Source organism: Echiichthys vipera (assembly GCF_963691815.1).
Source record: "Echiichthys vipera genome assembly, chromosome: 23".
NCBI classification, from domain to species: Eukaryota; Metazoa; Chordata; class Actinopteri; order Perciformes; family Trachinidae; genus Echiichthys; species Echiichthys vipera.
In genome coordinates this window covers 10,491,392-10,504,971 of record NC_139848.1, presented here as the reverse complement: position 1 = coordinate 10,504,971, position 13,580 = coordinate 10,491,392, and the positions used below count along the sequence as shown (strand labels likewise).

General features: G+C 43.7%; 1 protein-coding gene across 2 annotated transcripts in view; it reads left to right on the top strand.

The window, feature by feature from the left end:
• zranb3 (zinc finger, RAN-binding domain containing 3) overlaps window positions 1–13,580 on the top strand; it is an 87,170-nt gene that overhangs the window by 37,180 nt on the left and 36,410 nt on the right. For both annotated transcript variants that reach the window (XM_083938308.1, XM_083938307.1), the window contains exons 10-14: window positions 911–1,030; window positions 1,655–1,834; window positions 2,735–2,908; window positions 5,057–5,540; window positions 11,630–11,908. In XM_083938308.1, coding sequence (XP_083794434.1) covers window positions 911–1,030; window positions 1,655–1,834; window positions 2,735–2,908; window positions 5,057–5,540; window positions 11,630–11,908 — 1,237 coding nt within the window. The remainder of the gene's footprint in view (window positions 1–910; window positions 1,031–1,654; window positions 1,835–2,734; window positions 2,909–5,056; window positions 5,541–11,629; window positions 11,909–13,580) is intronic.

Sequence of the window (13,580 nt, the reverse complement as noted above, 5' to 3'; positions counted from 1 at the left end):
GCGTGTTCATTCACACGTTGTCATTGAAACATCTCCGGCACAAAACACAGGTTAATGACGCGCTCCCTGCCTTTAATGTTTCAGTGCAAAACTTCACTGGCTCTTCAGAGGCTGACAATGTTTTCCTTTGCAAACTGCGTGATCCATTTAAGTTCATTCAATGTAATGTGCAAACGACCACGTTTACAAGATCTCGGCCAGTTATTTGGTGCTGCGCGTCAGAGACTACACTTCTAGGCTAATAGACCTGTGATTAATAACATACATATATGACTAGGTTAGTTTTTAGCCTCATATTTGATTTAGTTTCCGACAAGAAGTTTACGTGCTTTAATGTTCAAAAAACACATTCTTTTTCTCACAGTGTCTTTCTCTCTGTTTGAAACGCTCCATTTAAGCGCCTGTCTCTTTAAGACCACCTCCTGAAAAAAACCCAGTCTGCTCTGATTGGTCAGCTTTTCCGTGTCCCCCGCATCTTCACTCTCGGTGTCTCTGCATCATCTCTGCATCATCACTGTAGCTGGGGGATAACTGTAACAACACCGTAGCAGCACTTTCTACCTATTTATAGTATATTTGTGACATCACAGCTGTACAGAAGTCCTGACTGCTCGTTTAAAGACACAGTTTCTGAATACGGGCTGTTTGTATTTCTTCTTCTTACAACATGGGACCTTAATAGTGACACTTTGTAACTTTTGAAAGAAGATATCACACATCTCCTTCTCTTACAAATAAAAAAAAAATGTAGTAGTGCACCTTTAATGAATGAAACAAATGATTCTAAAAACCGGCATTTCATCGGAAGATTTCTGAGTTGCTTGTGTTCCATCAGCAGTGCACATGGCAAGCTTCGCCGTCCATTGTGAACTGTATTTCCCACCAAGAAGTAATCACTCTGTTGTTCCAGGCTGCTTACATCCGCATCGATGGCAGCGTCCCGTCCTCCGAGCGAATCCAGTTGGTCCAAAAGTTCCAGAGTGACCCAGAGACACGGGTGGCCATCCTCAGCATCCAGGCAGCCGGTCAGGTACTTATGCACAAACACACTGACTCAACATCTTTTTTTTTTACTGCAGTTCAGATTTACAAATATAATAAAGTACCTTTCCAAGCGTTCATTAAATGCTGTAAACAAAATCGGCTCCTCGGGTAGTCACAAATCACCCCTTGACATGAAATAGTCATACGAAAATTTCATCAGTGGAAACTTCTAAAGAGCCGGAGCAATTGCCTTTTAATCAAATGAAACCTAGAAACACTGAATAAATGAACTGTAATGCAACAATAAATAGGCTAAATAGAGTCATTTGGTGCATATTAGTTATAGTGATGACTGTTGCAGTGAATCATAATCAAGGCCTGTGCGGGTTCTGTAGAAATAAATGCTGAAAATGTCTTATCCCCTTAAAAATAAACTTGACATTAATTATTCTGGGTGAACGAACATGTGCGCAAATGTTACACATTCCAATCAAAGGAAGTAGGTGCTTGAAGCTCTTATAGGGCAATAATTAGCTGCTAATATTCTGTTATTAAAAAGGGTTTCACCAAATTACCTTTCATTGGATGTGGGCTGGAGTGATCCATTTGAGGTGGTTGAATGAGGTATGTGTTCTAAGTGTGCGTGTGCGTGTGCGTGTGTCCTCTCTAGGGTTTGACATTCACCGCAGCCAGCCACGTGGTGTTTGCCGAGCTCTACTGGAACCCCGGGCAAATCAAGCAGGCCGAAGATCGAGCCCACCGCATCGGGCAGACCTCCTCGGTCAACGTGCACTACCTCATCGCCAAGGGCACCTTCGACACCGTCATGTGGTCCATGCTCAACAGGAAGGTACTGCCTTGGAAAGTCTGGGCTCACACACGGGGAAATATTTGCGCTACGCCCTTGATCCGTCACCACACAGTCCCATATTATGCTTATTTTCGGGCTCATACTTACCATTTTAGGTTTCTGTTTAAAGGCACAAATTATTTAGTTTTTTTTGCTGGTGAAAACACATACAGTGTGATTTTAAACTGCTCTCAGATCAGATTACGCTTCAGTTAAGGGGCCAAAATTATTTTCGAAGCGTTTCAAAAACGCGTGGCATCAGTGTGGATTAATACATTTGATAAAATGGAAGCGGATCTGTTCCATCTATTTGTTTTTTTTCCGGCAATACTCACGAGGCTGATGCCCAGTAAAAAAGCAGTGGAGGAATATATTTCTGTACAGTTTGCAGCACACTCGGGTCTTGAGGAGCTGCGGCGTTTATTCATGGGCAAACCGCAAGGATACTTTGCTTTTTCACCGCAGTAAGAAAATATCCATACTGTCACAGCCCCAACTTTGACCTGTTTTACATAAAAGACATGGAAATCTCACTTTTTTATAATATGGGACCTTTAAACATTCATTAATGTCATATGTATGCTCTCACCAAACATCTGCCACATATTTCCAGCGTTGCAGTATCTGTCTGTCTTCTTCAATATTGAGCTTTACTGTATATACTTTATGCATTCATGCACAAACTTGTAAAAATTGATTTGCATGTGAGAACAGGCTTCTGGGATTTCAGTGAATAATCACAGATGTCAAGATTTGTAATTAAAACTGAACCGTTCCCATAATATTTTCCTCATGTCTGGGATACTGCTCATTACGGGACATGGGATTTGTGCAAGAAACCCATTGTGCCAAACAGAAACAGGATGAAAGGAAACACTCAGTGTCCTCTGTGTCCTTCAGGAAACAGTCACTGGCAGCACCCTGAACGGCAGGAAGGGATACCTGAAGGCCGACGAGGGCGACAAGGACAAGTGGGAGTTCCTCAACTTCGCCGACGCGTGGACGCCGAGCGAGATGGTGCTTCGGCCGGAGGGAAACACAGGAAATGTCAAAGATGACGTGTTCTTCACTCATGTGAGTCAGCTAGAGGAGTGCATCAGGAGCATTAGTAGTACTTACCTACCAGTCCTCTTTGTTTGTTCCCTGTGGATCATTACGCTGTGACTATCTGCTTCTCTCAAAGTTTAGAGCAGCCATTTTCAGTTCCACTGTCACTGTTCGTCTCCGGGTTGTTTTGACCTTTCCGAACTGATTCGACATTGCTGCAATATATCTGGATCTAGGTTTTTAGGCTGCGTTGACCTTCAGATGCTGTTATGGCTTGCAAAGGCACCGCAAGCTTTCCCCAAGTCTTATGTTCATGTCTCCACTGCGTGTATCAACCTTATCACTAATTCAATTCAAATGAGCTTTATTGGCATGGGAAACAGAGGTTTACATTGCCGAAGCGAGTGAGAAGAAAATGAAGCAAAATGTACATACACTCAGTAAACATCTGCTCGAGTAAAGTGTAAACAGAGCTCTGCAACAGCTCTGCGTCACATGTATAAATGAAAATGGGTCAAGTTTAATTAAAATAGTTATGTAGCCTGACTATTTACTTTACCTCCGCTAAGTCTGTACGTGCAGTATCTGAGGAAGTTAAGTTAAGAGGCAGAAAGTAAAATGTTTTGGTTGCAGTTACAGAGAAAAAGTGCATTCTGCAAAGAGACCATGGGAAAAGAACACTGTCACTCAAAGCCAGCCGAACATAGATCTTTGCTCTAGTGATGCTCTCTGAGTGAAGCTTGATCAAGTCCTTCAAAGGGGAAGAAGAATAACTGTATAGACCAGGGATAGTTAAACATATTTATATTATCAATACAAATACATTTGTAGTTTAGTCATCATAGTCGTGCTGAGCTTTTTTTTTTTTAAATAAATGAGCTCATCTATGGCCCTGTTTAGACAGAGACAATCTGGACAGGAAATGCAAAAGTGGCGTACTCACTTTTTTCCCTGCGTTTAGACGAACGTCTTTGGGGGGAAATCTGCATGCGGTGACGCAAAAGTGTGGGAAGTTTGATGTAGTATGCACGCCAGGTGACTAGGTAGTACTGTGAAGCACTGCCACACAACACCACCAAGAGCTTGTGCATGTGTATAAACTTCCTTATCCGTAGTAGGAGAGAGCAGCAGGAAGCCATACAGTGTGGGATCTGCAGCCTCCCACCCAGGCAACTTGAGTGTCATGACATGTTTGTTGTTGTTTGCCTGAACTGCACATGGATGTTACGTAAACGCGTACGCGACGAGAGCCTGCTTGAGCAGATCAGAGCACACTTTCGTGTCTTTAACCCTTTAGACCAGGGGTGTCAAACTGTTCCAGTAAAGAGCACAACTGACTCCACTTCTTCAATCACCTGAATTGTCTTCACACAGTTGATTTGTTGGCTCAGGTGTGTTCTTGCTTGGTTGGAATGAAAACCTGCGGCTGCAGCGGCCCTTTACTGGATTGACGGCCCCGCTTTAGACAGAAGCGCAACGGTGGAGTACTTTTTAAGATTTACACTCTGGAGGGTGGTTTCGCTTTTGTGTGTTCTTAAGACCCCAAAAATGCTGTCGCCGATCAAACGAAAGGCACATCTGATAAAGTATTTTGTAGTTTTCACTCGTGTAAACAGATGAAATTAAAGTTTTTCCTCATCACAACATCGATTAGCACCTAATATTATGAAAAATATTCAACATCCTCAACAACCTTATCCCGGCACTGAAACATCTCCCATCATTGCAGACTTACTAAAGAGCCGTGTCAGTGGGACAGGAGACACTAAATCTGTGTTTGTGTATGTGAGCACACTTACAGGTCACATACTGTGCAGTGGACTTCAGTAGGATGTTGGCTTATTGAAACGGCTCTGCAAAATATATTCTCTATATTTGATGTCCTGTTGTCTGTAGCAAGTATTTCTTTGGGGCGGGCATGATGTTACTGTCAGGTGTTTGTACTGTCAGAAGTGAAAGGTTTGTTGATTTGTCATCAGGTGGTTTTCATTAGTTCCTGTGTTGCCAGGCTACACATTGGCTTCAGAAAATGTTGCTTTGTATTTTTATCAAAGTTCAGATATGGTATCAGAACCTCTCCGGTTATTTTACCGGTGGATTGAATTCTGTCATTATGTAACAATGTGTGTGCTGTAATGTCAAAAAACCAGACTGAGCTTGCATCTTTGTTCTTAGTTTGAGAAAGAGAAGCAGCACGACATCCGCTCCTTCTTCTCCCCGAGCGCCGGCAAGGAGAAGAAGAGGAAGAGAACAGGAGACGGGGAAACATCTCCCTCCGTCTCCTCGGAGACGGCTGCGACACCAACTTTCGGTGGGAAGAACGCTGAAAAAAGAGAGGAGAAGAAAGAGAAAACCTCACCCGCACCAGCACCCACACCCACACCCGACGGGGACTTCTCCCCCCAGCTGAAGAGGCTCCGGACCCCCCAGCCAAGCACAAGCCCTGGATCCAGATGCGTTGGGAAGCGGAGGTCGACGGCCAGGGGGGTTGGTGGCCCTGGCGCCAGGGTGTCCCTCATGGCCCCGCGGAAGCTGACGGAGCCGAACCGCCCCGCTGAGAGGTGGAGCTGCGGGGCCTGCACCTACTCCAACAGCAGCCTGTTGCCTTACTGCGAGATGTGCGAGTTCCCGCGTTCTGCTGGTGCTGGTTTCCAGACAGGTAGGCTTAAAACAAATCGTGTGTGTGTGTGTGTGTGTGTGTGCGTGTGTGCGTCACCATTTGCCCATTTAATTAATTCACTTCTTCATTCACACTGATTGCAAACTGGATCCCATCAAGAAAACGAAAAAGACAATAATACCCTCATCTCTTGCTTGAAATAAAGCACCTAAGGCTGAAATCCTTTTATTTCTTTATTTTCCTTCCTGTCAATATCAATTGTAGCAGTCTGTTGACATAATACTTTTGAACAGCATTACAGGTTTCGCCAGATGGAGATGCATGATAGCGAAAGATGGAGGCTGGCTTGCCAGAGTCTGAAATAGCTCCGCTTGGAGAATATTTTCTCTCTCTCTCTTTCTCTCTCTCTCTCTCTCTCTCTCTCTCTCTCTCTCTCTCGCTCACTCTGCAGATGACAGGGACACAGTATAATTCTCACCTGTCAAGCTGAGAGAGGGAGAGAGAGAGAGAACAGGAACCTATTATTGCCGCAAACGTCTCTCACACAGAGTTGAGGGGGAAAAAAGTTGAGCTGGCTCGAGCTGATATCTCTGACAGCCTATGATTGTATCTTGCAAAAGAGAAGGGGAGGGAAGTGGTTACGACCCGGCAGGCTGCAGGTCCAAGCTCTTTAAATGTCTGAGATGCATCACATCGAAGAGAAGAGTCGATGTGATGCACCCCCGCCCCCCGATGAAAACGATACATTTTAAGTTTCATGTTGAAATTGTAGGGTAAAAAGAGTTTTATTTACCTGCCTTATTTCACATTAATTATGAAGGCTTTTTTGGCCAGTTCCCCCCTGCTTCCAGTCTCTATGATAAGCTAAGATAATGAGCCCCCTGGCTGCAGCTTCATATTTAGCATACAGACGTGAGAGTGGAGTCTATCCACTCATCTAACTCCCAGCAAGAAAACAAACCCCAAAATGGGTTGGAACTGCTCAACACCACAGGTACTAGGTAGGTTAAATACTTAAATTACAAAAGATGACAAAAATGACCTCAACGAGCCTGAGTAAAACACTGCAAACAGACCCCCCCCAACCCCATTGTCTGATAATTTGCTGGCTTTTATATTTCATAATGCAATCAAGCCATTGTGTTGAAGGGGAGGTACGATTAGAGAAAAGAAAAAAAGCAAAGTCGCAACAAGAAATGTTGGAAATGCTGAATGAATGTAAACTACACGTCCCAAATGTGGGCCTAAATCGCCTCAGATGTCAATTTTGTATAAGAACATTACCTACGAAGATAGATTAACAGATATGCATGAACGTTTTTTGACCATAAAGACATATAGAGTACATGTGCATTATCACAGTATAACATTTAATTTCTACCTGTCTGCAATAATGAGTCTCATTATGCAAATTCAGGATCTTTATTTAGTATAAGAATGGCGCAAATACTGCCTGTGCTGAGGGTTTGGTGTGCAGCTCACTTAAAACAGTTCAAACAAGCAGCACCTCAGCCTTTGAGCATCACCACAAACACACACCCACGCGCTCACTCACGCACACAGCAGAATGCACCCCCCTCCCCCCCCCCATTTCATTCTCAGCTGCAGCAGATGCTTGATAACTATTCAGCAATCACACTCTCTTCTTTGTCACAAGCGCCACTCTGCATTCACAGCAGTAGGCTGTGTCAGCTCGCGAGAGACAGGGAATTTAACAACCTGCTAAATTTGTAAATGACAGACTGTGCTGCGAAATAACAACTGTATTTATGGAGATATCCCTCAACTTGGCACCGCAATCCTCAGCCGGTGGATATGTAAGAAAATAATCAGGTCAGAGCCTATAGTACGACATGAGAGGTGTTATCCCTTCAAGAGCAACACTTTCTCCCAATGACGGTGGAAAATGTTGGGACAGACAAGTTGGGTCACTGGTATTAAAAACATGTTGCAGAGAATCACAGAATACTGACACTGCAAGGACACCGGAGATTCAGATTCAAAGTAATGGAACAGAAGAAGCGTCATTTGGCTTTCACCGTCTGGATTTGAGCAGCACATTCAAAAAAAGTACAGCAGCTGTAGGGGAAGAACAGTCAGTGTGCAGAAGGATATTAGTCTGTTGTAATATGAGGTGTTTGTACCAGAATGACATGTACCAGAATGTAACAGGATGAGCATAAAATAAGAAAGAGAAGTAAGATTTTTAAGTATGGAAGCTCGATGTGGGAAACAAAGTGATCAAAGTGACCAATTCACCCTTCGCTAAGCCCCGTTTCCCTTAGCTCCGACCACAAGTTGTCGCCCCTCGTCAGTGTCTCCTAGTGATGGTCACGCGAACGCAGAGTTTGTGGTTGCGTGAGTCGTACTGATCCGCTCACACAGTGACGAGTCAGCCGTGCGGTTGGACGCCACTCGAGTAACGGGCTGTACTGTGTTGTAGGCTATTCATCTTTGGTGCGAAACAGCGCCACATGACCTAAAACATTAATTTGAGGATTTAAGGAATGGATTTTAAACATTTGTAGTAGCCTTCTACCCAAAGCACAGTCTAGGTTTGCCAAGTTTGTGTTTGATGCAATTTCTCATGTAATAGAGGAAAATTTGGTAGAACTTAACTGACTGGAGTGAATGGTCACTAAAGATCCATGATTCTAGGGCTATTTCTGGAAGCCGGGTTAAAGAGTCGGGTGGCGAGTTAACCGATCATTACTAGTTCCTCATGTTTTTGTTTTTAAACATGTGCTACCTCGAAAGTCGCGCTTGGTTGGTGCTGTAGGCATGGACGGATTTTGAGAGAATGGGCCCCCTGGGTACAGGCACCTACTTTTAGACATTTTGCACTTCCTTGTGGTGAGTTTGTTGAAATTAGGTGTCTGTTTTTAGTCACTTTGTCATCTTTTTGTGGTGTTTCGCATCGGTTTTTAGTCACTTTGTCATCTTTTTGTGGTGTTTCGCATCTGTTTTTAGTCACTTTGTCATCTTTTTGTGGTGATTCGCATCGGTTTTTAGTCACTTTGTCATCTTTTTGTGGTGTTTCGCATCTGTTTTTAGTCACTTTGTCATCTTTTTGTGGTGTTTCGCATCTGTTTTTAGTCACTTTGTCATCTTTTTGTGGTGTTTCGCATCTGTTTTTAGTCACTTTGTCATCTTTTTGTGGTGTTTCGCATCTGTTTTTAGTCACTTTGTCATCTTTTTGTGGTGTTTCGCGTCGGTTTTTAGTCACTTTGTCATCTTTTTGTGGTGTTTCGCATCTGTTTTTAGTCACTTTGTCATCTTTTTGTGGTGTTTCGCATCTGTTTTTAGTCACTTTGTCATCTTTTTGTGGTGTTTCGCATCTGTTTTTAGTCACTTTGTCATCTTTTTGTGGTGTTTCGCATCTGTTTTTAGTCACTTTGTCATCTTTTTGTGGTGTTTCGCATCTGTTTTTAGTCACTTTGTCATCTTTTTGTGGTGTTTCGCATCTGTTTTTAGTTGCTTTGTCATCTTTTTGTGGTGTTTTGCATCCGTTTTTAAGTCGTTTGGCACCTCTTTGTTGTCATTTTCTGGTTGTTTTATAGTTGTCATGCATCTCCGTAATTGTTTTGCATTTATTTTAGTCGTTTTGCGCGCTTCTTGTTGCCTGTTGTCATGATGTGTATGTTTTTGATCGACTTGTGTCAATCATTTAGGTTCTCTTGGTGCTCATATTGCATCTCTGTCGTCATTTTGGGCCGTTTGTTTTGTATGTGTTTGTGATCATTTAGCATCTATTCGCGATTGTTTTGTGTTCGTGACCCTGTAGGCCCCTGGGCCTGTGCCCGGTTGGCCCGTTCAGTAATCCAGCTCTGAATAGTATTGCTCTGAATACAGCTGCATGGACATCACTTTGTCATGTTGAGAAATCCGCGACAGCCGTCCCTAGTTACGGTTGCTAAGGATAACACAATTGCTGTTCGGCAGAGGGGTTTAGCGGTAAGTTCTTTTCATTTTGGAAACATCTTTGGTGGGCACCTCAGTTTTGTTTTTTATACTCTCCATTCTTCTTCTATTGAAGTAAATGGCACTCGTTGCTTTATCTGTTCAGCCACGGAGGCCACCGCTTCTCCTATTTACCACATAAAATGATTTCTGGTGCGGCAGGGAGGAGAACTTTCTAAATTACAATAGCTTTCTTTAATGAGTCTCAAATTGAATCAGGGTTGTACTGTAGCGTCAGTAATTGAGAGCTGTTTTTAATCAACCTGTCACGCATTAGAACTTCCTTCACGTGACAGGGTTTGACAACTCGAGTGTGTTAGTCAAAAACACTTCCCTGAAGGTGATTTAGCACCGGTAAACAACAGGACGGCTTCAGTGCGACCGTTTCTCGGCTTGAATCGGCGATGTTGAGTTCCTGTGTTTGCAGCTTCTTTTTTTTTTCATGCAGAGAGCGTGGGCACCGTGCAGTCCTTCAGCTCTTTCACTGGTAGACCGGCAATTTGTCTCTCAGGACCTGCTGTGTGAGAGTATACAGGAAGAGGGCAATTTGGTTATCTCCTGGCTCTCTGCACCTCTCAGCTAGCACTTTATCATTGTCTGGATTTTTTTTTTTTTCGGATTGACATTTAACGACAAAGTCCAGTCGAATCTTTAACTGTTTGACATCATACAGTAGGTGAGGACCTTTAAGTGCTTTCCTCTGCTTTGATACTTTTAACTGCAGGTGTCTTACTCCTTGATGAGCACATCACATCCCATGCTTGATGAATGTGCGTATTACGTTTTTTGGAACCTTATCAAGCCACTGCAGACATATCGGGGGCTCCGATTGGGGGGGAAACATGGGGGTCGACCGGTAAAGTCGAGGCACGGCCCTGTAGGATTTCCCTGTAAACGTCTTCCTTGGCGGGGACAGCTTAACACAAATTGAGCTGTCTCTCCGCGGTCTCGCTCGGCTTGTTAGAGAAGGGGGGCAGCGGCAGGGCCAGGAGCCCGGAGACTCGGATGACATTTCAGGGAGCCGACTAGAGCCTGGCCTTTTGAAGAAACAAGCCACAGAGAGGTAGGATCACTAATGAGCCCTCTGCGTCCCCGAGTCTCACAACTTACTGTCTTGTTAGATTTTCCCACCTCAAGTTCAACAAATAATGTAAAAGGATGTGATTCATATTTAACCAGGAAAGTAGGGATAGGAAATTGTATAGCACTTCTCAGACGAAGTTCTCTTCTGAAAGTGATGTTTCTGTTTTGCTTTTCCTTGATGATGAACATCCGTACGACTAATCCCTCAGTGTGTGAGCGGCAGTGCCTCGAAACCTACCACCTAAAAGTACAAATTTTAAATAATATGGAGTCTATGAATGGTAATGGCCCTAATCCTTGCATCCATTAACATTTTTATGGCTCATACTTGTCCTTGACCTTCACAGAATTACAGCATTTGGTATGAATGAAAATCACATGAATGGTCTAAGAGCAGAACAAGTCTACAAAGTGCCGTGAGCAGCTTCTGTAAAGCGAGATCTGCCATGCCTCCTTCATCAGTTGTTTGAATACCGCCCACTGTGCCCAGCTGGAGTGCTGTACAGATGCAGCAATCTCTGTCAATTATTTTATTTAGGTTCCACACATGATGCAGGCGAACAATTAACAAAACAATTTGACACAAACATAATTCATTCTCCCGGCAAATTATATTGACTGTTTGATTCGAGAGCTGGTGAAAGGGGGGGTGGCAGGTGTTCCATCTGCAGATCTCTCTGCGGAGATGTGCTGCTGAGCATGGAGCGAGGAGCATAACACTAAAACATCCTCAGCAGTGTAAACCTTCAGTTAGTGGTCAGTTTGTAGCAATCAGTTACCTAGAATAGATATTGTTATGATTTTAAATTAGTAATGTTTTAGTTCCACTTCCTTGAGTGTGTTTATGTCCATTGTACACAGTTACATCTTCTCAAAGTATCAGTAAAGGTCTTATGATGGCTAATAACATCACTAATGAGCCATATTGAGTTTTACTTTCATGTCAGCAGTCATTCTGTCACACTCTTCAGATGATGGATATCTCACGAGGGAATGAAACTCTTCAAAGTCTGATTACACTGTGGAACTCGGCCAATAAAGTAATCTTCATCTCCCTCTCCTTCCCTCTTTCTCTGCTGGCTCAGAGCCATCCAGGCCTCAACAACCCCCCTCAGCCGAGCGGGACCAGGCATGCGTCGTCGTCCTCTCTGGCTCCGACAGCGAGCCAGAGCTCAGAGACCAGACTCCGGAATCTTGCAAAGACAAACAGAGCGGGGAGGAGGATGAGCCTCCAAAAGACAAACAGAAACTAGGAGAAGCAGAGGAGGAGGACATGCGGCCGCTCAAGAGCAAACAATCAGCGGGAGAGCGAGGCGACGACGTCACTGGCGGTGGTGGCTGCCTCCCCCCCGACCACACACAGGGTAATCCCACCTGCAATCTTCTCCTTTTCATATCTAGGGAAATTGGCTGGTGCCGCATTGTCACCTGCCCATATAATGCTGTTTAATATCATCACCTCAAACCAATAAGGGACTATATCTCATTCCATATGGGGCTGGGCATTATTATTCCTACTATTATTAGTATCTAGTTGGGGATATTGCCTATTTCTGCACTCAGGAAGCCAGAGGAGATATTGAGTAAAACTTCACTTCTCTCCAGAGTGCAGCTTGTTGAAACAAGAGACCTGTTTGGAGCACCAAAATAAACCAAGGTTTGAGGTTCAGTCACTATCGAGTATGCAGCTGATGAGCTTCTGATTGTCTGGTTTTAATAAAGTGGACTGAGGCCTAATTACATAAAAGGCACAAGTTCCCTCCCATCACAAACTCATCCTTGAAACACAACCTGCTTTCCCCGTCCACTCTGGTTATATGTGTACATGTCTGCAAGTCTCTGAGGGATGTGAAGAAACAAATTCCCAATTACACAGTGTGTAATATTGCAAATTAAGACCTCTGTGTTCAAGTACTTGTGTCTCAAAGGGACACGCAAAGCAATAAATTGCGCTAATTACAAAGAACTAATTACACCGTGTGCAATATGAAGAGCTCTAAAAAAAAAAAAGAAAAAAATTGCCAGACAAGCAGAGTCTAAGAAAAGCCTGTGACCTGGGTGTGGCCTCTGAAAGCATGCAGACATTTTGGGTCAGAGTTATTGAAGGATGCAACAGAGCTGATTTAAAGCTTCTTTGTAGAATACTTAACATAGGAAGGAATATTGCACGAGTCATTAAGGTTTTAACAGGCGAGCTATCAACCCCTATTACCCTTTAACATCCTAAGATCAGTGTGCAACAACTTGGCAGATTCCTTTTCTTCCAGATCCACACACACACACACACACAGAGACATCTATTAGTGGCCAGAGATTGTCGAGTGGTTAATTTGCGGTCTCTGTAGCTACCTGTCCCCCCCGACGGTCTAGGGTTGAATCCCACTGCAGCTTCCCTGCAGTGCCTTGTTCACTCTGTGCCCCCCCACCACCACTCTCAGGGCAAGAAATACTAAAGGTGAGAGAAAAGCCTCCTTTCTTTTTTTAAAAATGACTTCCATTTAGACTCTAGGGGAGAGATAAAAGCTTCACTGTCGATCAGAAATGGCAGCACTAAAGAGTCACTGCTGGATGCCAACTTGGCCCCCCACCTCTCCTTTGGACACACTCTTCCCTGGAGACAACTCCTATCTATATAATGCTATCTGCCTGTCGTCTCTGGATCTATCCGTGTGTCTATATTTCTATCTGCCTATCTGTCCAACTTTCTGTTATTTGTTCTTCCTTTATAGCTAGCAATCTACCTGTCTAGCTATCTGGCTACATAGTTCAGTGGTAGCTAGCTAGCTAGCTATCTGTGTAGCTATTTTCTTCTTCTTTCTACATAGCTAGCTTACTAAGTTTTTATCCGTCTGTCTGTCTGTCGTCTATGTATCTGTCGATCTAGATGGCCCTGTATTCTAGTTATCAAGCGATCCGCCTATCCTTCTGTCTTTATTTCTATATATATTTCTGTCATCTCTGTAAATTAGATTGTAAACATCGCAATAGAGAATCTTTAGGCAATGACACAAGATTTGTGTAGCGTAATCGGTCTGG